General features: G+C 43.2%; 1 protein-coding gene across 1 annotated transcript; it reads left to right on the top strand.

Moving 5' to 3' along the window:
* Window positions 1-12,997: 12,997 nt before the first annotated feature.
* On the top strand, window positions 12,998-15,653 carry LOC147444457 (putative indole-3-pyruvate monooxygenase YUCCA9). Its single transcript, XM_086527061.1, has 4 exons — window positions 12,998-14,137; window positions 14,259-14,507; window positions 14,610-14,735; window positions 14,852-15,653. Exons 1-4 carry the CDS (start codon window positions 13,310-13,312, stop codon window positions 15,023-15,025), a joined length of 1,377 nt encoding a protein of 458 aa, XP_086383187.1. The 5' UTR covers window positions 12,998-13,309; the 3' UTR covers window positions 15,026-15,653.
* Window positions 15,654-25,707: the final 10,054 nt, after the last annotated feature.

Below are 25,707 nucleotides of genomic sequence, written 5' to 3'. Positions count from 1 at the left end.
CAAATTTGAACCACAGACTCTCCTTAAGGTGCTGATCACTGTGGTATGCTCAGAGGTTGATTTGGAGTGATAAATCATGGTGAAGACATCCTACGCGTAGGATGTCTAAGTGCTTAGAATTGCCCCAAACTTGAGCCACAACTTTCCCTTGATGTCAGCAACCCAATGCTATGCTTAGATTTTAATTTGGATGTCAAAAGACCCCAAAACTAGCTATCCTTGCCTTTTTCTGTCAAAAATGCTAAAGTCTGTTCAATCTTCACTTTCATTGTCCCAAATGAGATGAAATTTATCACATGCACTCAATACAACATTTAGAACATGCCTATGGAGTCATCCTATGGTTTGGTCTCAAAATTAGGCCTTGGGCACAATTTGGGTAGGATGTCTGGCAATTCTCATCTTTTGGCTTTGATCTGTCAAAATTTGGTCAAATTTCCACTTTCCAGGTGAAAATAGGGTAAAACCTACCTTCTGAACACACTGGTAACCTCAGATTTTCAAAATTTCCACCAGATCACCTTGTAGACATCCTATAGACATCCTACGCGTAGGATGTCTACTGCTGATTTTTTGAGACTGAAGTGTCCCCGATGCTTCCTTATGCTCTCAGCAAGTGCAAGTATGCTTCACAATTGCAAAAACGTGTAAAAATCACTCAATTAAGCCTTTGCTGAAATTTTACGTTTTCTGACTCCGCCTTTTGGCTTTTGGTCAACAAAAATAGGGAAAAACACCCAAGTCAATATGTTACTAGGGTAAAACCTACCCTCTGAACCCACTGCTGTAGTCATAATTTTCAAATTTGGTCTCCAAAACCCCCTTGAGACATCCTACGCATAGGATGTCTATGTTTAGAGAATTGCAGGTTTTCTTCACAGAACCCTTGCAAATGCTCTTTTATATGCACAGCATCAGTCAATCATCCAAAAATATCCACAAAAGCTTGTTTAATGCATTTTTTCCCTCAAAAGCACACTTTTCCGTGATTTCAAATGCAATCAAGCACTTTAGCAAATAATTCAATGCTGAATAGCTCTAGATCAGAATCGGATCACTTACCTAAAGCTACTCCTACAAATCATATGGGGTTTTGCATCTATGAGTAGAAAAATGCTTCACTGCCACACACGGACTAGTAAACGCTTTTATCACCTCACAAATCACTCGACCACCAACAACTACTCTAATCCACAGATCCTAACTAAACCTATCTAGTCGCAGACCCTCGGCAAGACACACGTTTCCTGGCTATCCACTTGATCGCGGAATATCCTCTTCCGGATCCACTTAAGAAAAACGCTTTCTTTAGCTGAAACTAAATCAATTAACCATCACATGAGTGTTAGTAGCAAACCTACTTAGGTCCTTGTGTCCCCGGCAGCGGCGCCAATGTTGGAGGAGCGACTCACACACCCATGAAGTGCATGCAAACACTACCTAGATCAACATAATGTCAATCGAGGATACAGATGACACGATAGGCAAACGGAGGAAATCTCTTTAGCTTGTTAGGCTAAGACCATCCTACACATACAACACTCTGGAAGGCCAACTATACCACAATCAAGAACCTCACTGCCCTCAACTACACCACCTAGCCACATACACACATGCGGAAGGTAACTGACCTAATCATGCCAGATTTGTACGAAACTTAAGGAACACCATCCCCTCACTAGGATACACCTGTCCCTAAGCTTCTACACTCAAAACCCTCACTCTAAACCCATCTACAAAAAACGCGTAGGATGACAGAGTAGAATTTTGAAAGTGCCCGAAACTGAAATTTATGAGTACCTATGCATAGCTTATGTCGCCACGATTCTATAGACTACTAGCACACAAAAAATAGACATCGTTTGATACACTTACGGCCACAAATAGCTCGTAGATGCGTCGGCGTGTGCGCTTCGTCTCGCGTGGAATGCTTGGTGTTGTCGCGTAGCTCTCCTCGAGCCTACAGCAATGGTGCAGTCGGATCTCCAATGTGTTGAGCGAGCCAGGCGTAGCTAGAGGATAAAGCTCACGCTCACTCTATTTCTCTCTCACACACAATAGACGGCAGCGCTAAGTTTTGATTATGATAAAAAGTCTTCTTTACAAAATGACCTAGGTACCTTATATACTAAGGCTACCTTAGGTTTAACCAAAAATGGGGCTGAAAGGGTCAAATGGCTTTGTATTTACAATCTGGAAGTGCCATTGCACCCCGGCTTCTGAAACTAGAATAACTACTCATTACAAATGACGTTTATAGCCATAATCCGCAGCATTTCATAACTCGCAAAAGATAAGACTTTGGTACGAAACTTGAGTTATGTTGTGTTGTTGACCCAGCGGTCAACAATCTCAAGGAACGTAACAGAGACTATATTGCGTAGTGCACAATGGAAAGCCCTAGAATAATGGGCGTATATACAACGCACGAGGGAAAAAACCTCCTAGTGAGGGAAAAAATGCCCTGACGGTGTTCACACACATCACTACCTCACATATGGTAACATGTCGCTTATACATGGAGGTTGCATGATTGCCCCCATATGCACATCCTCACCAATATCATTTTTCTTCGGTACACATGCATGCTCAACTTAGTTCTCATGCAACAACATTGATCTCTAGGGCTCATGTCTGCGTCCTATGATGCGATTGTTGCCTCCTCTCCTATTCAGCAAACTATATCTTACTTAAGCTACGTACCTTGCCTATACATCCATATACCCTCTCTTGTGCAGCCTCCCACAACTCACCACAATGCCTTGTAACAAGACCCTAATTGTGGAGAAATGTTACCAAGTCTAGGCACTACTTCAAACATCACCAATCAAGTCAAAGCTAAAGCTGCCAAAGATATGCAGCAAACTACATGCAATTGAGACTATGAAGCAACAACAACAATGAGCAAACGAGGTATGCCTACATGCATATTGTCGATTGTTGTTGTTAAAAAAAGGAAATAGAGTATGAAAAAAGAGCCCTGTTGCTTATGGTTTGTGGGGCATGCACTCCTTTAGAAGTTTTGAGAACTTGGTTTAGGGATCACTAGCTAACTCAGGGCATAGAATTGCAACAAGTTCTAGTCCTTTCCAAAAACAATTACATCATTTTGTTGAAGAATGAGAACATGGCCATCAAAGCCCTTGGTATAGGCCAATGGATCTTTAAAAATCCCCTGTATGTCTCTTTCACTGGACATGGTCATTCTGCTTTGAAAGTAACAACCTTGCCCTCTATTCAGTCTAGATGGAGCTACCTGATCTCCCTTATCAATACTACAACTTCCTTTGCACTATAGCATCATCTGTAGGAAGAGTTCTAAGTAGTCGTCCACCCAGGGATTTTGGTCCCTTGTGGCATCCTCAAATCCTAGTTGAAAAAGGACCTTAGGATATCCTTGCTCGAGTTCATTACAATCAACTTGGATAATGGGGATTCTTTCCTTCAGCCTCTTGCCTTCAAACACCAACCCCATGTATGCTTCCATTGTGGTCTGGAGTCACACAAAATCAAAGACTATCCGGCTGGGAAGCCTAGGTGTGCATCTCCCTCACCCCCCTTGCTCCTTTAGTTCAAACCTCAGCCCCCTCCTCCTATCTGCCAAACCCACCCGACACTCGACACATGGCTCCCTCCCCTGTGGGAGGAGCTACCTCCTCACAACCCTCCAAGGATAGGTGGAAGGAGAAACGAGGAAAAAACAACCCCTCAAACAAAATCAATAGAATAAGCCTTCGCCCAATCCTTACACTTTGTTAGCTCAATTAAATAAAGATGAATTTATTCCTCCCGACGGACTTGAAGAAATCCTCTACTTGAGCAGCTGACTTTGAAGAACCTTCACAAACTACCCACAATACTAACACAGAATTATTCAAGCAAGTCATTGCAATAGATCAAACACCTTACATCACCGATCAGTAGCATAACCTCCCTCCTGCTGCTTCTTTAGAGAATATATGAAAATTATATTTAAAATTTATGTTAAATTTAAAATTAGGTTAGACTTAAGATTAGGTTAAGATTTAAATTAGATTTAAGGTTAGGTTAGATTACATTTAGATTTATATTTATGTTGAGTTTAAGATTAGGTTAAATTTAAAATTAGGGTAAGGTTTAAGATTAGCTAGGTTAGATTTAAGTTAGATTACATTTAGGTTTAGGATTTAAGATTGGATTAGATTTAGGTTTATGTTGAGTTTAAGATTACATTAGATTTAGATTTAAGATTAAAACAAGATTTAAAATTAGATTAGATTTAGATTTAAGTAAGATTACATTTAGGTTTAGGTTAGATTTAAGATTAGATTAGATTTAGGTTTATGTTGAGTTTAAGATTAGATTAGATCTAGATTTATGTTCGACTTAAGATTAGATTAGATTTAGGTTAGATTTTAGGGCATGTCAATGAAGGCTTTGCCTAAACAGCAAACACTAGTTACACAACAATATGTATATTCCCATCAGAATCTGACACCTATTAACTCACCCACTAACCATGTTCAATTAGCTTAAAATCACCATATGTTAAATTAGGTTAGATTTAAGATAAGATTTTGGATTTACTTTTTATATTAAAGTCTATCTTTGGGATTACGGGAAAAAAATTAGAGTTAGGTGAACGATGATCCCTCTCTTCCTCTCTACGGATGCGACCTTAACTTGGAAAGCTTTCAACGGCATGATACTCAAATTGGTGGCCAACATGTAATGTGCTAAGTAATCCCTCGAATTGCTACAGCTAGAGAAGAGGCAAAGGGGTTTTTTCCACTACATGCACTATCATGTAGATGTGGGTGTGTAGATTTCTCGTACCCACAAATATAGGCATTGACCAATGAAGACGAGATTATAACCAGGTGGTTCTGATCTCTGTGCACCTCTAGACTGAGGTATGCGGGGATCGGACATGACTAGAGACTGTGAGGTAGTTTACAGTGTGAACAAAGAGAGAGAGAGAGAGAGAGAGAGAGAGAGAGAGAGAGAGAGAGAGAGAAGACGGAGGATGCCAATAGAAGATTAAATTTATGTCAAGGTTATAAGGTTTTTACATTCATAATGAGTAGTGACGAGGATGTGGGGCCATCCAACCGAAACACCTATCTCTCAACAAGGATCTTATGTCCTTGTAATTAATGCAAGCATGTTGTGCAACGGACAACACCCAATTTCTTTGTAGCACCTTTTTGAATTTGGCGAGTTTGATCCATCTATTAGAAATCGAGTTGTTGCCAATTATAACTCGTCGGACTCTGACATTGGCCAATAGGCAGCAATCTTGCAACCCAATAGACGTGTTTGCAGGCGCTTTGGTCAAGCAGCATACGTGAGGCCACAAGATGTAGCCTCTGATAGCTCGGAGGATGATCATGCAGACCACATTCCCAACGAGGCAATGTTTGAGCCCGAGATTGATGAAATGATTGAGACGATCGTGGATTCAGAAAGGCTTATCTATGATGATATGAAAAGTGAAGCCGATACGCCATTGTATGATGGAGCACGGGAGTTATGCTGAGCTATGTGAGGATGAGAGAGAGACCTCTTAAATCCATAAACATTGTATATGAATAATTTTGCTCCGTTTTATAATGTATATTATATTCGCGTGGCTTTTTGTCCAATCCTGTCTATATGCTATACTTGAGAAATTTAAATTGTGTTTAATCGTCATTGTGTCCACTCCAGGTACGTATGCTCCAGGTATGTTCTCACAAGCAGGGACACTCCTCGGTGTGTCGTGAAAGTCAGATATGCCGACGCAGCACTACGCTCCGAGTGCGATAGAGACTAAGGCTGCAATCGTGAAGGAGGTGATCCGTCTCTGCTCATGGATGCTGCTCGTCCCTCCACTAGATCTAGTTGATCGAGTGAAAGAGACGCTAAGAAGCAATAGTAGTGCTTCTTATAGTCTCTTTCATCCGATCAACTAGATCTAGTGGAGGGACGAGCAATATCTATGAGCAGAGACGGATCACCTCCTTCACGATTGCAGCCTCACTCGGAGCATTAAGAAGAGAATGGGGTCTAGGAGGGCCTCTTTATTTGGCAACTTAAGGAAGTCAAACCTTAAGTATTAGGAAAGTAATCAAAGGAGAGCTTTTAATTTCAAACAAGGAAAATGGCTACTTTATTTGAATTCAAAATTTTTCCCCAAAATGGAATTTGAAATCTAGCAGTAAAACCATACCATGTAGCATATCTATGGAAAGAGCTCGATGCGTGGATTACAGATCTATGATCTTCGCTCAAATTGAAGGTCGTGTGTGGGAGTTATGAAAGGCCAAAAATCACCTCCTTTTTGGGAGAAAAAGTGCATCCTTTGACCACTCTTACACATCTCTTACACACCCACCATTCTTGCACACATGGCGCACACTTATTTGTAAAAATGTTAATCACCTCCATAAGCTCATGGAAAATAAAGAGGCCCTCCTAGACCCCATCCTCTTCCTAATGTGCAGTGCTATTACAAGATACGTAGAATGCACATGGGAGGCAAATTCACAAGAACTTCACAGGAATCTCTCTACACAGGAATCCCTCCCCCTTTATGCGTCCTCTCTCTCTCTCTCTCTCTCTCTCTCTCTCTCTCTCTCTCTCTACTTGTCCATGTTTTCTTCTCCATTCAATATTAAGATTAAATGTTCGTAATTTAATGCAGGTATGGATGATGATGAGTTTCTTTCTTCTTTGTCACCCCAACAACGGAGGTGGTACGAGGAGTGTCATCGCTTTGGAGCACCACCACGTCGTTCTACTCCTTCAACGTCTCTCTCTGTTTTGGAGCATTCAACGCGCTCCGAAGCTTGGGTGTTGACGAGACGATCTTCACACTCGTCTAGGCACCGACGCTCTAGTGGTGGCAGCGGCGGTTGTTGTGGGGATGTCGCCGTTGATGCCTCGACACCACCTCGTGCTAGACGAGGCTCCTTACCTTCCCCTTCTTTGCCTGCCCCCACACCAACCACGGCATCGCCATCTACACCAAGTTTTGCGCAGCTATCGGCATATCCTGGCTACACACCATTATCTGCTCCTAAGGGAGTCACCCCAGTTGACACTCCTCGCTTCGGGCCCCAGACTCCAGTGGAGACACTTGACGTCCGTACCCCCATCGAGACGCTGTTAGAGACCCCTTTCGAGACACCTAGGTTCATGCGTCACAGGCGAGAGGGCTTGCCGTACTCGGTTGACATCAGCGGCGGCATCATCTTGGATGATGAAGGCAAGAAGGTGAACTTGCGCATGCGCGGTCTTTGCTCTCAGGTGTTTAGACACTACATACTAAACACCTGGAGTGAAGTGCCAAGTGAATTAAAAGACAGAGTCATCAGCATGCTCTGCATGACGAGTTTCCCGTGTCAAGTCGAGATGGGCGCTTCAATGAAGACGTGATGAAGGTTCGAATGCGCGAATACTGCAAGCACAAGCATTTTTGAAGTACAAAAAGCAATAAAGAATGGGTGGAACAGACCACATTGGCTGGCCAAAGAAGATTGGAAAAATGCGAAGCGAGCAGCGCGCGAGAATCCTGACAAGTGGAAGCAACAAAAGGAGGCAGCCAAAGCGCAAGTAGAGACAGGGAGCTTGCACCACTTGGGGAGCAGCGGGTGGACATCATTTGAGGCCAATTTTATAAGTGTTTTTGCATTGCTCTTTGGGTTTGGTAGTTACGTCTATTTGTACTTTTAAATTCTAACATAATGGATTCTTTGTATGTTTTGAATAGTGGTCGATGTGACAGGACGTGACCCCACACCGTACGAGTGCAAGTACGCAGGTAGAAAGGGCTTAAACACCCTAATAGACGTTCTCAATTCTCGTAGCGGCATGGTTAGTATTTCACTTTACTCTTTTACATTTGTTGTATTTTAATGATAAGCTAAGAAAATAGATTGTTTTGTAAATTATATGTTTATACTTACAGAAAGTCTTATTGTTTTTTTCTGCAGAATCCGACAGATACGCCGCTTGGACGCGATGAGATGTTTGATTAGACGACGTCATTCTAGCTGTAGTCAGATGGCATTAGTTTCCTTTTGTCATAGCATATATAATGAGATGACGTGTATACGTCTTTTTTGTAACTATTGGCAAACCATGTATTTTCTCAATAATGACAATGGTGTTGTAACTATTACATTTGCAAAGCTTAACAATCAAGTGATTTTGCCTATGATGTGTACAATTGTCATTGATTTACTTTAGTCAATTTACTTTCATCAGTTTTGCATCTTTATTCTCCAAACAATACTATGCATGATGGAGTTAATGGTTATATTGTCTTGTGGGTGACTACTTTGGGTCTATACCTTGCACTTTCTTTCAAAGGTGAATCTGGGCTTATCTTGGATTCATTTAGGTTTACTCTATTATTGAAAAATTCAATTAAGTTGATGGGTGGCAGGGCACTCGATGCCCTGCCACCCAAAATTTTTACTCTCGAGCATCTCTATATAAGGCTCTGCAACATCGCTATGAACGTCGCTATAGGAAGCCTACAACAATAGCTATCTGCGTTGCTATATAGCAACGAAGATAGCGATGCAGATAGCGATGTTCCCGTAGCGATGGTCTTAGCGACGCCGGGGAGTATAAAAACCCAATGTATTTCCATCGCTAAAAAAGTCACAAGTGCACACAACCTCTTGTAGTGCCTCCTCATTTGGGAGGAGTCACTTAGATATGAAACCCTTGTTATGTTGGCCTCCTAGTTGAGTTCTTTCATATTTTCAATGACCTACTGGCCCCACCTAAGGTCCTCCTCATTTGGGAGGAGTCTCTTAGATATGAAGCACTTCCAGGATACATCAACATATGCATAATAAAACTCATTCACAAAATAGGGGAGCAAGATGTCATCGACAACTAGAGACCCATCACTCTACTCTCTTATGTGTACAAGATCCTGGCCAAAGTCATAGCTCTGAGGCTTCAATGTCATCTTTAGAAGTGGATTGGTCTTGTTTGCAATGGCTTCATCAAAGGTAGATGCATCTCAGATTCCATCATTGCTCTTTGCGAGGGCATATAATATGCCAAAGATACTAATTAGGACTTCCTTTTTGTAAAAGTTGACTTTGACAAGGCCTATGATCGGATAGAATGGGATTTTATTCTTCAATCCTTGCAAGACATGGGCCTAGGATAGGGCTTAATCAAGGCTACTACACCTTTGCTAAGAAACTCCCACTTTCAGATTTGTGTCAATGGTGATATTCTAGAGGCAATCAATCTTATGTGTTCTATCAGACAAGGATGTCCATCGGCCCCTCTTCTTTTTGCTATAGTCATTGTGGGTCTTAATGATTTGGTACAAGACAGGATTCATCAAGGAAAAATAAAAGGGATCACTCTCCCTGAAGGTGATCAATTATGCTTACAACTCTTTGCTGATGACACTACAAGCCTTCTCCATAATGATGATCAATCCATTTTAGAATTTTGGAGATGCCTAGACATCTTCTGCACTAGCTTAGGCTTGGTAATCAATCACTCAAAAAAAATTATATATTCATCCACAAGGGTAATTTCTAATGAGCTCAAGGAATATAAATTTCAATATATAGAGGAGGGTGTGCCTTTCTGTTTGTTGAGCATCAACATGGGCTCCTTCATCAACCAAAAACAACGATGGGACTCGGTCCTCAACAATTTTTTGGCCAATCTGAAAAGATAGGAAGGTTTTGTATCCAACATACCAAGCCGAGTTTTAGTGATTAACCATTTAATTGTGGCTTCTTTACTTTTTTGTGTTTCATGCTGGTAGCCTTCTGAGTCATCTCTTCAAAAAATACACAAAATTTAAAGAAACTTCCTCTAAAAGGGAGACCCCTCAAAAAAAGGAATGGTTGAAGTTAGCTGGGAGTTTTGCACCCTGTCCAAAGAAAAGGGAGGACTTGCTCATGTAGTTCCACTACCACATATAGCTCATGGCTAAGTGGATAACGAGGACTTGTGATTTGGCACACCTCATCCATCGATAGCTTAGTCACTTCTCCTTTAAGTAAGCAACATTATGTAACCAACTTCCAACCCTAGCCATCTTTGCTTCACCCTTACATATTAGTGAGAGGCATGTGGAAACAAATACAAACCTTCACTCATTCCAACAAATTTCAATGGGAGAATATTAAATTCAAATGCACACGATGTAGTATTGAATATCACCCCCTCAACCCTTGTGAGCTTTGAAAGGCTCACACGGTATTCAAAAAGGGCATCCACACTTGGCAAGATTTATGGGACAACACCAAAAGTAGGTTTAAGTCAACACAAAAGCTCATTTCTATATTTGGCATTTCATTGAATGAGGACACCTTACTCTGCCACCACACCTCTCAATTTCTTGATGGACACAGCTATGAGTTAGGGTGTGGAGGCTCTCTAGATTTAAGGCGGTTGAGATGCTAGGATGTCAGCCCCTTAACAAAATTCTCCGTCTGCTTCAACCACCTCAGGTGTATTACACATTAAGTTGAATAGAAGGTGGGACCTCTACAAATAACCTGTTAGTGGCACTAGATATTCTCCCATCTCTGGGTCAAACCACTTACTCCAAAGAAATCAACAGTGCTATGGATTATTCTATGTAAAAGTGTGTGCACATTTGTGTAGGCTCATAAATTCGGTTTGGGGAATGGGATTTTCCCAAGATGCAACTTCACGCCAGAAGCTAATTTTCTTTTTTTAATTAATTATAGAGATAACAAAAAAATTGTTTATACTTAACTAGATATGCATTGTTAAATGTACCTGTCATTTATGACATCATATTTTACTAGGAGAGTTTATGGGCCTTCTTTGGAATGCCATTTGATCAAAAATTTTGTGGCATATTTGGATTATAAGATGTAATAAAGTTTTTTGCAACTTACAGCGAGTCGTCGACAATGAATGGCATTTTGCAGGCCTTTGAACCCAAAACCTAGCTGCATAAGCAAAATTTGGTTCATCTACGTCACCTTGAAAGATACATGTCTAAGATGAATTGAGGGAATGATGGATCATGTTGCAGCTTTTCTCCAATCAATTCATGAATGGGTTATTGACCTTGTGGACACATCAAAAGCTCTTTTGGTTAAGCTTGATATCATTCAAGAACACCTAAACAATGTTGGTGATATGTATGCCCAGTTGTTTTAGAGTGTTAGATCTGATCGATAATTGTAACTATGTCTGAAAGGTTGTATCCTCCTTTTCTACCCTATTTTAAATTTCCCGAGCTCCGTCTCGCAATGTATTGGGGAAAGTCCTTTTTCTTGAAAGATTGGGTTTCCTCCTTGTCAAGATGCAAATTGGAAACACTAGGCATAGTAGAATTTCCATATTTACAGGCAAACCTTTCCTAAACACAGGTCTTGTGTAAGGGTGTGGTCACACGCAACATAGTTATCCATTCTGATAACTGAGGCAAACTAAGGCTCATGTACCTTAAATGCTTGCAACTAAGCATCACACCATGGTCACGCGACGGCATAGACATTCAGGGAAACTAGCACGTGTAGGTGCAAACAAGCCTGACTGCCGGTTGGGGTTGGAAGATGACATTTTTTGCTGAATGCAGTCTACTTGAATTGTCTCGCGTAATTAATGCTACAGAGAGGTTGCGATTGTAACTATGCCAATTTTGGCATGGTTATATTTTGGTGGGAATGGTTGTACGGAGGCCAGAACATTCAACATGCGTGACCACAATTGAGGCATAATTTTCACAAAAGTAACTGATAACAATGCCTTGTGTGACCACTGCCTAAATGGTAACCTTTTGCCTTATCTTATCTGATATAATTCTCACATATTCTCAAAAAAAAAAAAGAGGAACTTGAAAGAGGTGGTGCAAGTGAGAGCGAGCCCAAGAGGCCCAAGAGGCCCAATCAGAACGAAAGCCGCTGACGTGGAAAATGAAGCACACTAAATGAAGATGGTGTGTTTTGAATGCACCCAAAATTGAGGGAACGAAAATATATGAGGGGAGGCCTGTGATTGGAGGAAGACGAGTGTGGAATGGCTACGGTGAACACTTTTTGGGGAAATGAGTGTGCCAATGATGAGGGCGATCTCTCAATTTTCTCGCTTTCTGGAGCTTCTGACGGCTCGCGAAAGAGTGTACCAGCCGCATGCCATTTAATGACCTAATCATGAGCCTTCCGCAGGCCGCCAGCGGCACGCCTACTCTCTCTCTAGCCTCAAGAGCCTAACGGTTCAAACATTGTTAAGAAAATACTCAAGATAATTTCAATTTCTAAGGTCCCTCGCTACGCTGGACTAATGGCGACTGGCCTTGGCCATTGGCTGTCCTCCAGTGGCTTTGGCGTCGGCACGGCAGCACTATCTATGAGGCTTATCTCTCTCTCTCTCTCTCTCTCTCTCTAATTTCCAATTTCTTTTTCTCTCTCCTAAGGACTGGACAAGTGGACTCGTGGACCTCCGTCCGGCTCCTCTGATTTCAGTCCACTCTCTGTGAGCTGTACGGTACCCCTGAGTCGAGCTCAGCCGAGTGCCGACTGTAGAAGCTGAAGAGGAGTGCCTGTCACACAGCGCAGCCGCTCTCACACACTTAAGTGACAACACTCTCTCTCCTCCGCACTGCGCAGCTTCGCTTCGGAGCTCTGACCCACACTCGCCTCAAAAATTATCTATTCGCCCGAGAGTAAAAACCAAAATTTTTCACTGTCACTGCTCAGTGACGCGAGTAGTAGAGACTGACGGCATGCTGACGTCACAAGGCTCGCGCTCTCTACAGTTTGATATTTTTATTACTGCTAGTAAATCCATTCGCTGGCTCTGCAAATCCACTGCTAGCTCGCTGTAAAAGTTCGCTCTTTACCGGGGGCTGAACGCTAGTATCCAGCGTCGAGGCCCCGAGGGTCCAGGGCCTCCAGGCCTCCAGCTTCGAGGGTCACAAGACTCTCTCTCTTCCATTCACTGGATGAGAGAGAGTCTAGACTACAGTCTACGACTCTACTATCCACTCTCTCATCTCTCTATATCTCTCCCTTTTCTGCGCCTCTCTCCTGTTCACATACCTCCTTTCTGCTCCAGCTGACTCCCTCTATTTTATAATAGGCAGCCTTATACCTCAAGTAGGACTCTCTCTCTCTCTCTCTCTCTCTCTCTCACACACACATAAACCCTGCTCCCCGCCCCCCCTTCACAACCCGTATTTGTTTCCCCAAGCTTTCCTTATCGACTGCGGTTGCAACCTCTCCTCTTTGTATCGGCAGTACAGCCTCTGTATCCCAGCTCTCTGTTCCAGCCCAGGCTAATTACTTCTGCATGGTCCTCTTTGTGGGCTAACCCTTGAATGCTCCTCTCTCTTCTTCACCTTACAACCATGTGTAGAATGCGCGAGCCCAGAGTCTCCCCCCATAGTTGCCACCCATTTGTGGACGCAACCCTCCGCTTGCATCCTCAAGAGGGCGCAGAGCAGGCGGTCCCTTCGCATTTCGGTGAGATGTTTGGCAAAGCAAGCAATGACCCGCAGCTCAATTGCTCTTACACACCAGCCTGTGAGCCTCTTTCTATGCATTGGGTTGAAGGGGCCATCATCATCGGCGCTGGACCAGCCGGGCTTGCGACCGCCGCATGCCTTCGCAAGCTAGGTGTTCCCTCTCTTGTTCTTGAAAGAGAGAACTGCATAGGTTCTCTTTGGAGATACAGGACATATGATAGGCTAAGGCTACATATTGCCAAGCAATTTTGTGAGCTCCCATATATGCCATTCCCATTGTCGTTCCCAACGTTTCCGACGAGAGCCCAGTTTTTGGAGTACCTTGATGACTATGCACGCGCTTTTGACATCCAACCTCAGTTCAATGAGTCTGTGCAAGAGGCCACATACTGTGCTGGAGCTGGGCTATGGAAGGTAGAGAGCAAAGGCCCACAAGGTGAAAGAACCTTTCTGGCAAGGTGGCTTGTTGCGGCGACAGGGGAGAATGCCCAACCTGTGTGGCCAGATGTCCAAGGGCTGTCATCTTTCAATGGAAAGCTTTGCCACAGCAGTGATTACAAAAGTGGGGAAGAGTTTTCTGGGAAGAGGGTACTTGTCGTCGGTGGTGGCAACTCGGGTTTGGAGCTTGCTCTTGATCTAGCCAATCATGAAGCTGATGTCTACATGTCTGTGAGAAGCCAGGTATTAAATTCTTTATCTTCTAGGTTTCTTTTCTGTAAACACATGCTCTTATGGTTTAGCTTTGCACTCTTTTCCTTCAAAGGCTAGGGAGCTCATGTCTTTGTTTTACAACCATATGCAGGTTCACATTCTCCCTAGGGAAATTTTTGGGTTCTCCACTTTCGCAGTCGCAATGACTCTCTTGAAGTTCTTCTCCCTTCAATGGACCGACCGTTTGCTTCTGCTGATGTCGCGCATGATTTTGGGTGAGACTAGTGAGCTGGGGTTTCCAAGGCCTAAGGTGGGACCCATGGAAATGAAGTGCAAGACTGGCAAGACACCATCTCTGGATGCAGGCACACTCTCCAAGATCCGAGAAGGTTGCATCGAGGTTAGTTCGCTGTCTCGACTTTGTGTGCTACACATAGCTCTAGCACAGGCAGTAGCTAATTGCCACTACATGTTGTCTAAATTATGTGGACTTTGGTTTCAGGTTCTTCCTGAAGTGCTAAATTTTGATGCCAATGGATGCTCTTTCATGGAGTCCTTGTCGCACATGGATTTCGATGCTATTATTCTTGCCACGGGATTCAAGAGCAATGTGCCGTCATGGCTCAAGGTAAATTTTGTTAATGCACTTCACAAATATAGAAGTCATGAAACATCGACTCAATGGGCACAAGGCTGGAATGTAAATGCTGCTCTTCTCATTATGTTTCTTTTGTCTTCACCCAGGAGAATGAGCTTTTTTCTTCCGAAGGATTTCCCAAGGCGGGGTCTCCCAGGGGAAAGAATGGGTTGTATTCAGCTGGTTTTGCAAGGAAGGGATTGCTAGGTGTCTCCATGGATGCACAAAGTGTAGCTGAGGACATCAGCAAGCTTTATTATCGTGCAGCTCGGATGCTATGATGTGTAAGGGAGCATAATCATGACATGTGTTTTGCATAGAAGCATAAATTGGAAAACTTAGATCTCTGGAGTCGAGAGATATGCAAAAGGAAATCTGTGGGATCCATGGATTGTGAATTATAAGCTTTAAGTTACTTCCACAAGGTGATGAGGGTATAAGAATAGCACCCACTGGAGGATATGTTGATGCGACGATCGACGATCGGTGTAGGATGATAGAGAGTCCCAGCCTATCTTACATTCAACTCAATAGCTTTTTTGTCCTACTACAATATAATGGGGGGGGGGGAGTCTACATCAGAGCCCTCAGAAGATGTTGAACAAGCACAGTGTTTTTTTTGTCAAGGGAGATCTTGAGTCTTTTTGCACAGAGTTGTTGACCTAAGAAATCATGTGGAGCGCGCGGACGCGCATGTGGTTTGCGCAACTTGCACATCCTTTTTGCCAGCCTACACCTTCTCTTTTGAGGGGGGGAATAGTGTGATGCAGAGCCATAGAAAAGGCTGATTGGAATATTTTTGGGCCCAGATAGATGTAATTTGTACGTGGGGAAGAGCAGAGTGTTCTTCCCTTACTTTCAAAAGCTTCTAAGAGGTAAGCTCTCATTGTCAATGCGCTTTTTGCCTTATTGCTTACTGTCTTCTTGCAATCATTGGCCGGTGTTGTGAAGGAATTGTAATTTGTGCGTTGGAGGGAAGAGTGCGGGGTGGGTCTGGACTCTGGACTCTGGTGGGGGGATATAAAGAGAGAGAGAGAGAGAGAGAGAGAGAGAGAGAGAGAGAGAGGGGAAGGAATTGATGTGCATTTGCCAACATGTGATTCTAGCAATCAAAGCAAACTACTTTGTCCAACAGGGGTGTCGTTTTCTCTCACTATCCCCAGATGCATCTATGAAAAGCGCTCCTCTTCAATGCACAGAGTTTTGATCGTTTAACATTTTCTTACTACCGGTAACCGAGTACACTATCTAAAATTCCTTGGTGGGTAAAGGATATACAATATGGTAGTTGATGCTCTTAGCCATATGCCTAAGATCAATTCTCTTCTTTGTGGCATGTAGTTTTCCTCATGTTTCTCCCTAATCTTTCATCCCTCTGCCTTACTTACAGTGCAAGGACACCACTCTTAAGAGAAAACGCTTAAGAGAAAATAAAGGAGAAGAGTAACAATAATGTACCAATGTGCATTCTAGCTACTTATAGTGCTACCTCACTGATCAGAAAAGAAAACGCTTACGAGAAAATATAAGAGGAGAGAACATAAATGTACCAATGTGTACTCCATCACCTCTTTATATGCACCCAGCAAGTCGTTTGACTTTCCACTTTCATTTGTGATTCATTTCCTTATTTCACCCTTCACTTGTACGTTTGAGATGTTTTTGAAAGGATTTTAACTTTAACGAGGTTTGGCGGTCCTAGTAGTCCTTCATAACTTAAATTTCAAGACTCATGATTTGCTTGGCACTAGCAGATAAGAGGCTTAAGAATAGTCTCTTCAGCCCCCTTTGGTGCTCTCGCTAAAGAAAGTAGGAAGGCGTTGTAGATTCGAATTAGCAATCATGTGGTACCTCTAAAATTAGCTATCACACTAGATTAACAATCACTTTGCTACCATCAGCAACTATCATCCCTTGTCACATTACAAAGCATTTAGCCAAGTGCTCTCTGATACTATTTTCAATATACATCATTGACGATTTCACTCTAACTAACTAAGCCACTTCTCACGACAAATGTATAAACAATCACTTTCCAATCAAAAGGATTGATCACTCTATTATATATAGGTCTACCTAATTCTACATCAATTGACCACCATTAGCCATTTGGGATCATCAAAGTAACCTATGCTCTATTGCCATTTGAATAACCATCACTACTTGACGGCATTAAGAATAATTGAGTCCCTTAACTATCACTATGTTACTTATTTACAATAACTATTAATAATATAAAGTTTAAATATTTCTTTAGTATCAATTTTTACCCTTCCAAATAGCGGCATGTTGTCCTTGGTGCCTTGTTTGGCAACGCTCAATACTGTGTCCCATGGGAATCATAGATTGTAGATGACTAAGGCATAGCATAGATTGTGTACGGTGAATAAGCAGATCATGGGAGGCAAGGTCATCGTTCTGAATGCAGGCGAGGGGAGGTACACAAGAAGTTTTGGGCAGATTCTCACACTAATTCTCACATTGTGACTTACCTCAACATCATGAGGTTTTGTGAGGGAGGCACCGCATACCTAGCTAGGTATGATTGGGGGTAGGGGATTGCCGGGCCGGTATTCCCTTGTCCCCAATCGTACCTAGCTAGGTATGTGGTGCCTCTCAAGCTGAAGCTCATGATGTTATGCGTTGTATGAAAAACACTGAAAAAGACTCCATTTTCCTACATGAGAAAATTTCTAAATCTCCTTGTGGTAGTTGGTCAAGGCGCCACTATCAGGTGACAAAGGAGTTGTTGGAGGCCTGTTGATATCTCAGTTACCTATTCAGGGTAATTAGCTGTAGTGAATGCTGATGATCAACAACTGGTCCCTCATCCTGTACTTTCATTTTTCCTTTAGCATCTCTGTTGAGATGGGATTGATCAGTTGGTTGATTCCTAGTGTGACTGGGCTGCTGCTCTTAAGTCTGCTGATTACTCGACTGATGCTCTTTGTCGTGTCCTTCCCGTTGGCCCTCATTCTGGTCTGGCTGATCTGGCTTTGACTGGCCTCCTTCATTTGACCCTATCCCACCAGTACCAGGTCTTGGAGGTGGAGATGGTGGTGGGGTATCATCATCATCCTTTGTATGCCCAGCTTCTTGATCATCCTCCTCCTGATCAGCTTCATCTTCTTCGTCTTCTTCATCCTCATCTGGTGAAGTCTGTTGCTCAATATAATCCATTATAGCTTGGTTCATCAGAGCATTATTGAACTCACCCACCTTGTTTTGCAAATCGCTCTGTATACTTTCCATCAAGGACTTTAAATTTTCTAAGTTGAAAACAGCATTGCCTGAGGGGTTTAAAATTTCAGACAAGCTATTGTAGATGTATCTTTCAGTCAGCGAAGCCTTGAGAGCTGTATGGTGCAATAGCAGCTTTCTGAATTCCGCCCGCTTCATCCTGAGCATTGTTTCAGCTCGCTCAACAGCTCTCAATGCTTCATTCCTTTGACTTTTGATGATCATGATTTCAGACTCAGCCTTAGTTATCTTTTTGTTTAACAACTCATGAGTCCTTTCTAAGTTGAAAACAACATTTCCTGAGGGGTTTAAAATTTCAGACAAGCTATTGTAGATGTATCTTTCAATCAGCGAAGCCTTGAGAGCTGTATGGTGCAGTAGCAGCTTTCTGAATTCCGTCCGCTTCATCCTGAGCATTGTTTCAGCTCGCTCAGCAGCTCTCAATGCTTCATTCCTTTGACTTTTGATGATCATGATTTCAGACTCAGCCTTAGCTATCTTTTTGTTTAACAACTCATGAGTCCTTTCTGATTGAGCTTCCAGTACCCTGTGTTGTATGTTCTGCACTTCCTAGGCTTTCTGGAGCGTTTCAATCTGATGCTGTGCTAGTCAAGTAAGCTTTGAGCTTTTTGACTTCTTCTGATCTAGCAGCCTCCACCAATTGTCCCATACAATTGACAATGGTATTCCAAGAAGACTGTATAAGGACTGAAAATCTGTCTTTGACTGTGGTTGGATCAGAATCAATAGGCTCATATATTGCCACTGGAACCACGTAGGGTAAAGTTGCATTATCAGCTTTACTGAGCAGAAGATGCCCTCTCAATTTGAGTCTGCATTTGTTGCAACTTATCTTGTTTTACCAGTTGCAGAGGGTTACCAGTATCTGTAGGAACTCCACCATGCCAATCTGAGAACGCTAGACCTTTCCCTTTGTCCAGTTGACTCTTGCTTTTGTCCCCTGACTGGTCTGTTATCTTCTCAAATGACTGGTTTGACATAATCTTTCCCAGACCCAGTAGCAACTGTACTTTTTACAACTGATTGGTCAGCCATAGTCGTCTGAGCAGATTGCTGCTCAGTCTGACTCACTTCAGCGTTCTCAGTGCTTACTGCCTTGACTTGGCTTTCTATTTGTTTCAAAAACTCAGTGCTTTTTGTAGGTGTAATTTTTGGCTTCTTTGAACTGCCAGCTTCTTCTGTAGTTGCTTTCCTTTTCAGGTCGGTGGAAATGGTTTGACTGTTTGTTTCCTCGTCGTCTGAAGACAGTTCAATTTTCTTTGGTTCAGAAATTGACTTCTCACTCCAAGCCTCTTTACCTGCTCATTAACATCTGCAGCAGCAGTAGCCCAATACAGAGAATTGCCAAACATACCAGGCCTTGAAAATAGTTTTAGATTTTAGCTTGGCAGTCTGCTGGAGTACATTATGCGAGAGAATTTGACAAAGGTTGATATGAACTTGTGGATCCAGAATCTTGGCCAACAGCATAGCAAACAATTTTTCTGACACATACGTTGGGTTGTTCTTAAGGATTACTGCTTCAGCTACAAACCTGTAAGCAGCGGAGGCTTCGAGTCCTGCTACTACTGGAACTTCTTGAGCATTGGCCTTGCGGTTTCGTCTAGCCGTTTCATCCTCCTTCAGAGCGATACTTATTTGCTGCACAGTTGCCACAGAAGGTTTGGGCTCATTGGGCATCCGGAATGCAAATACAATGGCTTCTGGTGTCACTGACACCTTCCTACTATTTACCATAGCACTGTCAGTTTCAGCGTCAAAGGAATCAAGAACTTGCTTGATGATATCTGAATCAAAAGCAATCCGTGTAGCTTGCAACACAACTCGAAGATCCCATAGTTGTACCAGAGTCATTGCTTGATCAGTAAATACATAACGCTGGATTTTACTGTATGGAAGAACGGGAAGGCTTGCCTTTGCCTCAACAACTATAGCCTGGGTTTCCTCAAGAGTCTCCTGCATCTTCTCTGAGCGTTTCTTTCTACCCATACACTGTGAGGTCGATGACAATGAAACACGCGAAGGAGAAGATGACTTACTTGTCATGTCGACGCCGTTTCCTGGTGTCGCTGGCAAGACTATCTGAGAGTCAACATTCTCGTCAGAGGTCGAAGTTTGCGGCTACAGCGAAGAAACCTCGGAGCTTGGCGATGGCGAATGGTTAACAGAAGGGTAGCGTCGCTCAGGAGATTTATGAGGAAAAATGCTAACTCTCCTGACTGTTATACGTGTTTGCGCCATAAAAGCTTCACCACTCGCCGCTCCTAGACTTGTGTGCGGAATTGCTGTCGTGGCAGACATGCATTGGACAAGACTGCGACCCATCCTTGTAATAATTTGTTGGAATTAGGGTTGCAGAGAAAAAAACCCAGCTTGGAGAAGACGAAGGAAGCTCAAGGCACACAATAGAGAGTGTGTTACTTAGTGTGCAATGGAAAGATAGATAGCCCTAGAGTGATGGTCGTATATACAATGCACGGGGGAAAAAACCTCCTAAAGAGGGAAAAAATGCCTCGGCGGTCCTAGTGTGTTCACACACATCACTACCACATGTATATGGTAACAAATCCCCCCTGGAGTGATGCAGTGAACGAGAGCTGGCACATGAGTAAAGGGAAGTGCCATGCCTTAAGGACATGATCAGTCCACAAAGGGGAGTAAACCCAAAGCTTTGCGGAAAGCTTCAAGCTTCTCACGAGACAATGCATTTGTAAAAAGATCTGCAAAGTTGTCCTATGTTGGCACATAAGCCAAGCTGATCTCTCCTGCTGAGAGCCTCTCCCTGACATAGTGATAATGCACCTCAATGTGCTTTGTGCGAGCATGAAAAATTGGGTTCCTCGCAACTGCCAATGCGCTCTGACTGTCAGTGTAGATAGTGTTGGCAGTGTCCTGTCCAACACCCAAATCAGCCATAAGGCGTCTGAGCCATACACACTCAACCGTAGCTGTGAAGACTGCCCTATACTCAGCCTCACAACTCGAAGTGGCCATAGTAGGTTGCTTCTTGCTCAACCATGATATACATGAACTTCCAAGCATGAAACAAAAACCTGATGTGGACACTCGCGTGTCAAAACAACCAGCCCAATCTGAGTCCGAAAAAGCATGTAAGTCTGGCAGCAATGATCCCCCCTTGGGATAAAACAAGCCAAGATGTAAAGTGCCACTAAGGTAGCGGAAAATCCTCTTGACAGCCTGCCAATGCTTAGACCCTGGGCTATGCATAAATGTGATGACCTGTGAGACTGCAAACTGAATATCTGGCCTCGTGTTGCATACATAAATGAGGCAGCCAACAGCAGTTTGGTAAAGAGTGACATCAGCAGGATCGCCAGCATCATGTAACTCAACTTCAAACCTGTTTCCATGGGAGTGGCAATAGGTTTGCAATCCTCAAGTCCAAACTTACATCGCAATGTCTCTATGTAACTTTTCTGACACAAGGCAATACCACCATCACGCTGCTTAAACTGTATACCCAAGTAATGATGCAACAGCCCCAAATCTTTCATCTTGAAAGTAGCATTCAAATCAGCCTTAAATTCAGCAATATGTGTCTCATTTGGTCCAGTGATCAGCAAATCATTGACATAAAGAACCACAATGAGAAGTACATCACCCTCACACTTTACATACAATGTGCTTTCTGTTGGACTGTTACGAAAGCCTCGTTTAACCAAATGAGTGTCAGCTTTCTCATACCAAGCACGAGGAGATTGCTTCAACCCATACAAAGCCTTCTTACATCTGCACACTTTGTCCTCTTGTCCTTTTATGACAAAACCGTGAGGCTGCGTTACATAAACTTCCTCAAATATGTCACCATTCAAGAAAGCAGTAACAATGTCTGATTGATGTACATCCCAACCAAAATGAGCTGCCAATGCACATAGAAAACGCACAGCAGTCATACGACAAGTGGGAGCAAAAGTCTCTTCATAATCTATGCCTTTTTGCTGTGCATAACCCTTTGCAACAAGTCGAGCCTTATGGCGATCAATATCACATCCGGCTTGCGTTTCAACTTGTAAACCCACTTCGTACCAATAGCCTTTTTGCCAGGAGGCAAATCACATAAAGTCCATGTGTCATTTTCTATAAGTGCATCATATTCTGATTGCATGGCAGCCATCCAATTTTCTGAATTCTGTGCTTCATCAAAAGACAGAGGCTCCTCAACATCATGTAAGCTAAACACAGCCAAAGCATAACAATCTGATGCATAAGATGCATGGCGAGAGCCTGAACGAGTACGACTAGACAAAGGTGCATCCAATTTACTGTCACGCAAAGTGTGCACTAGCCATTTTGGCATACCTCTAGCCTGCTCATTTTTGAAGAATCTCAAATCTCGAGCGAGATTTTCTGAGAAATCCCTAAAACGAGCGAGATAGGGCAAGGCACATATACAAAACAAAAACCAAACATGATTTCTTAGGTGACTTCAAACACAACAACAGAATATTAATTCAACATTGCACCTATTTTTAATGGTAAATCAACCACAAATGTTTGACCGAGAAAACCCTTTGAACAAGGTTTGGGTAGAGTGTTTCCTTTGATGGGCTAGAACACTAGAAACCATTACAATGGCATGTTAATATTCCTCTCCTTGGAAATCGTTGCCCTCAAGTATTGGAAGCTCATTGCAATTTGCTACTACCATTGATCCTTGTTGGATATAAATCTCATATCCGTACCTCCTTACACGCAGGACCTCATAGAGCTTGTTAACAATTTGGGTGTTTATTATACATTAAACATCACATATGACACATTTGTGTATGTATACCATGGTTGCAATATGTCATAGTTCCATTGCTTCCATAAAAAGGGTGATGAAAAACTATTTGCCAATTTTAGCCCCCCAATCGAAGGGTTTAGAGATACCAAATGTCGACTTTGATCTGAGGCTACCCAGCTCGATGAGATTGACACCCGCCTCCTCAGTCCACCCCATGGACCTCTATATCTGTGCTATGCGACAATGGATAGGCATCTCTCTCTCTCTCTCTCTCTCTCTCTCTCTCTCTCTCTCTCTCTCTCTCTCTCTCTCTCTCTCTCTCTCTCTGTTGAAAACTTTTGTCTGCTTACTGTCTCATCGTGCCCCAATCAAAAGACGTCCAGCATCTGCCTCTTAAGATGGGTCACAACTGCCTCGCACAAAGCTGGGTGCGGACACATGTGCGTGAGCGGCGCCAACACACCCTTAAAAATTTTTGCGCGCATATCCTTGAACAGCACGTTGCATGCATACCTCTCCAACCATGCATACATGCGGCTGAACAAAATCATTGTAAACCCCATATTGCCATTCTCTTTGTCACCGTCTAGCTGCATATCCACCTTTTACTCCTGCTGCAGCAGCTGCTTCTCTATGAAAATCACATTGGACCAGGGGTCCAAGTTGTCAGAATTCCCTAATGCATCATGCACTATATTGATGTACGTTCGCCATGGAAGAATTACACACATAATCCTTTGCACATGGACAATATCATAACCGGCCTCAACGAGAAGAGGAAGAACCTCATGATGAGCACACCAATAAAACATGTGCAGGAGGCGGATGTATTTCCACATGGAGGGACGCCCAGGAAAATGGGGTACGCCCATTCTCTTTGGACCAAAAGAAAAGGGAGTCATGGAGAAGGTGAAGCATGGCATGCTGCAGCCATTGCAATTGTAGCTCCAGGCAAGCCAACATGGCCATGTCCACCAAGTGGCCGAGTCAATTAATGGCCCTTAGCAAGAGCCCATCACTGACACCGGCCAATCAAGGCGCAGACAGCAGGGTGACGCCCTTGTTGAAGGCAAAAAAGATATCTTGAAGAAGCTGAAGCTGACCACCCAAAGGCTCAGAGTCTTAGTCCTGATGATTATTTACATGCAGGTCCAATATTGATGACCTCATGAGCACAGTTTGCATTGCCAAATGTCAAGAACATCAACATGGGTAAGAAAAAGAAGGAGACTCGCTGCTCTAGGGTCGTGTGCTGGAGGTCGGCAACTTTTACCTACTGGAATATATTGGGTTGCCAACACCATCTCCATGGGCTGTTTGATAGAGTAGCCCTCCATGTTCTATATTCGAAGGACAAGTGGATACACTAGTACACCTTAACAAAAGTGAAGATACAACACAAAAGACCCTTACTCGCATGGATCGAGGCACATCATTATGATGAGAAAGCGGCAGGTTGAGGATGTGGGGCGAAAGGGATCAGGGTAGTACTTGAATGAAAAGCGTTGGGAGGCAGCACAACATGTGACAAATGGAGTATCAACAACATTGCCATCGTCATTACCAACAAGTGTGAAGAAACAAGAACACGTTGGACCAAGCAAGGCAGGGAAGGGAGAGTAGGCGTTCCTTGGAGTCGAGAGTCCATAGTTGCTAGTGGGGATTGGCAAAGAGAGCAAAGCAGGTGGACTTTATGGTGCCGAATGACTGGACCCCCTGCATTGAGTTCGACAAAATCAGGAGTGTGTACCGAGAGCACTTCCATGGCAGCGGCTACTACGATGGGTGATATTGAGTGATGTGGAAGCTACCCATGTTCGGCTACCAAGATGCCTCCACGGTGCTGCATAAAATTGCGGAGTGTGCCAAGGAGTACCCCAAAGCCTTCATCCAAGTGCTGGGCTTTGATGCCAAGAGGCAGGTGCAGGTCTCCGGATTCCTTATCCAGAAGCCCTAATCTGTCTAGAAATCAATGATTTATCCTTGGAGACAATGACAATGCGTTCGCAACCCTTTTTGCTCTCAAGGAGACCTTGTGCTGTATTCTTCACCATGCCGCCAATCATTCTAATCATGTAGACATTTCAGGAAAAAAAAAGAGAGAGTATAGCTTCCACACAAGCATGGCGCTCACTGGGCTGCCGTTGGAGATGGCGAGCGGGTTGGCACTCTTGGGGGCACCGAGGGTAGTGGGATTGAGGGGGCCGGAGAAGCTCTCGGAAAGGCTCTCTACCGGGGCGACAACAAGGGAGCAATAACTACCAAAGAAGCCACAGAGCTCGCCATTACTGGTTTAGAGATTATCAACGAGTGCACAAGACAGGCAACTCTTCTCTCTCTCTCTCTCTCTCTCTCTCTCTCTCTCTCTCACACACACACACACACACACACACACACACACACACACACACACACAGTTTAAAAAAAGGAAAAATTACCAAAATACCCCTCTAATTTGAGGAAATTCCCAAAATACAATTTGGTTATGTAGGCTTTGGAGATGAATTGCTTCATTACTTTATGTACCTTGGATCAAGAAGAATCTCTTGTCTGTATCCGCACTTGGTAGACTTGGATTTGTAGTCAAATTTGTGGATTACAGATGTACAGTTCATGAACTCAGTTTTGGTGATGAATTTGTTGCATCTTGCCTTTTGTGCCGTGGGCTATATAAGCTCACTTTGTATGACAAGTGTGGACAAAATTTTGCAAATGATGTTGCATATTCAAGGGCTATTTCATATGCAAAACTTTGGCATGCACGTTTTTGTCATCTAAATGTTGCTAGTTTGCTGCGTTTGCAGAAATCTGATATGGTTGCTTCTTTGCCACCTCTTGAAGCACCTGTCAAACATGTTTGTGAAGGCTGTATTTTGGGTAAGATGCAACATTCTAAGTTTCCAAAGGATGGTTCAGTTCGGGCCACATGCAGGTTGCAGCTTGTGCATAGTGATG

This window comes from Adiantum capillus-veneris, chromosome 13 (genome assembly GCF_014529385.1).
Source record: "Adiantum capillus-veneris isolate H3 chromosome 13, ASM1452938v2, whole genome shotgun sequence".
Classification (NCBI taxonomy): domain Eukaryota; kingdom Viridiplantae; phylum Streptophyta; class Polypodiopsida; order Polypodiales; family Pteridaceae; genus Adiantum; species Adiantum capillus-veneris.
Note: the sequence above shows the minus strand (reverse complement) of the source record. Positions and strands in the feature narration are given on the sequence as shown.

Coding starts and splice junctions, on each gene's coding strand:
- LOC147444457 (XM_086527061.1), top strand. CDS start 13,310: ATGCTCCTCTCTCTTCTTCACCTTACAACCATGTGTAGAATGCGCGAG. Junction 14,138..14,258: donor ACATGTCTGTGAGAAGCCAG/GTATTAAATTCT, acceptor AACCATATGCAG/GTTCACATTCTCCCTAGGGA. Junction 14,508..14,609: donor TCCGAGAAGGTTGCATCGAG/GTTAGTTCGCTG, acceptor CTTTGGTTTCAG/GTTCTTCCTGAAGTGCTAAA.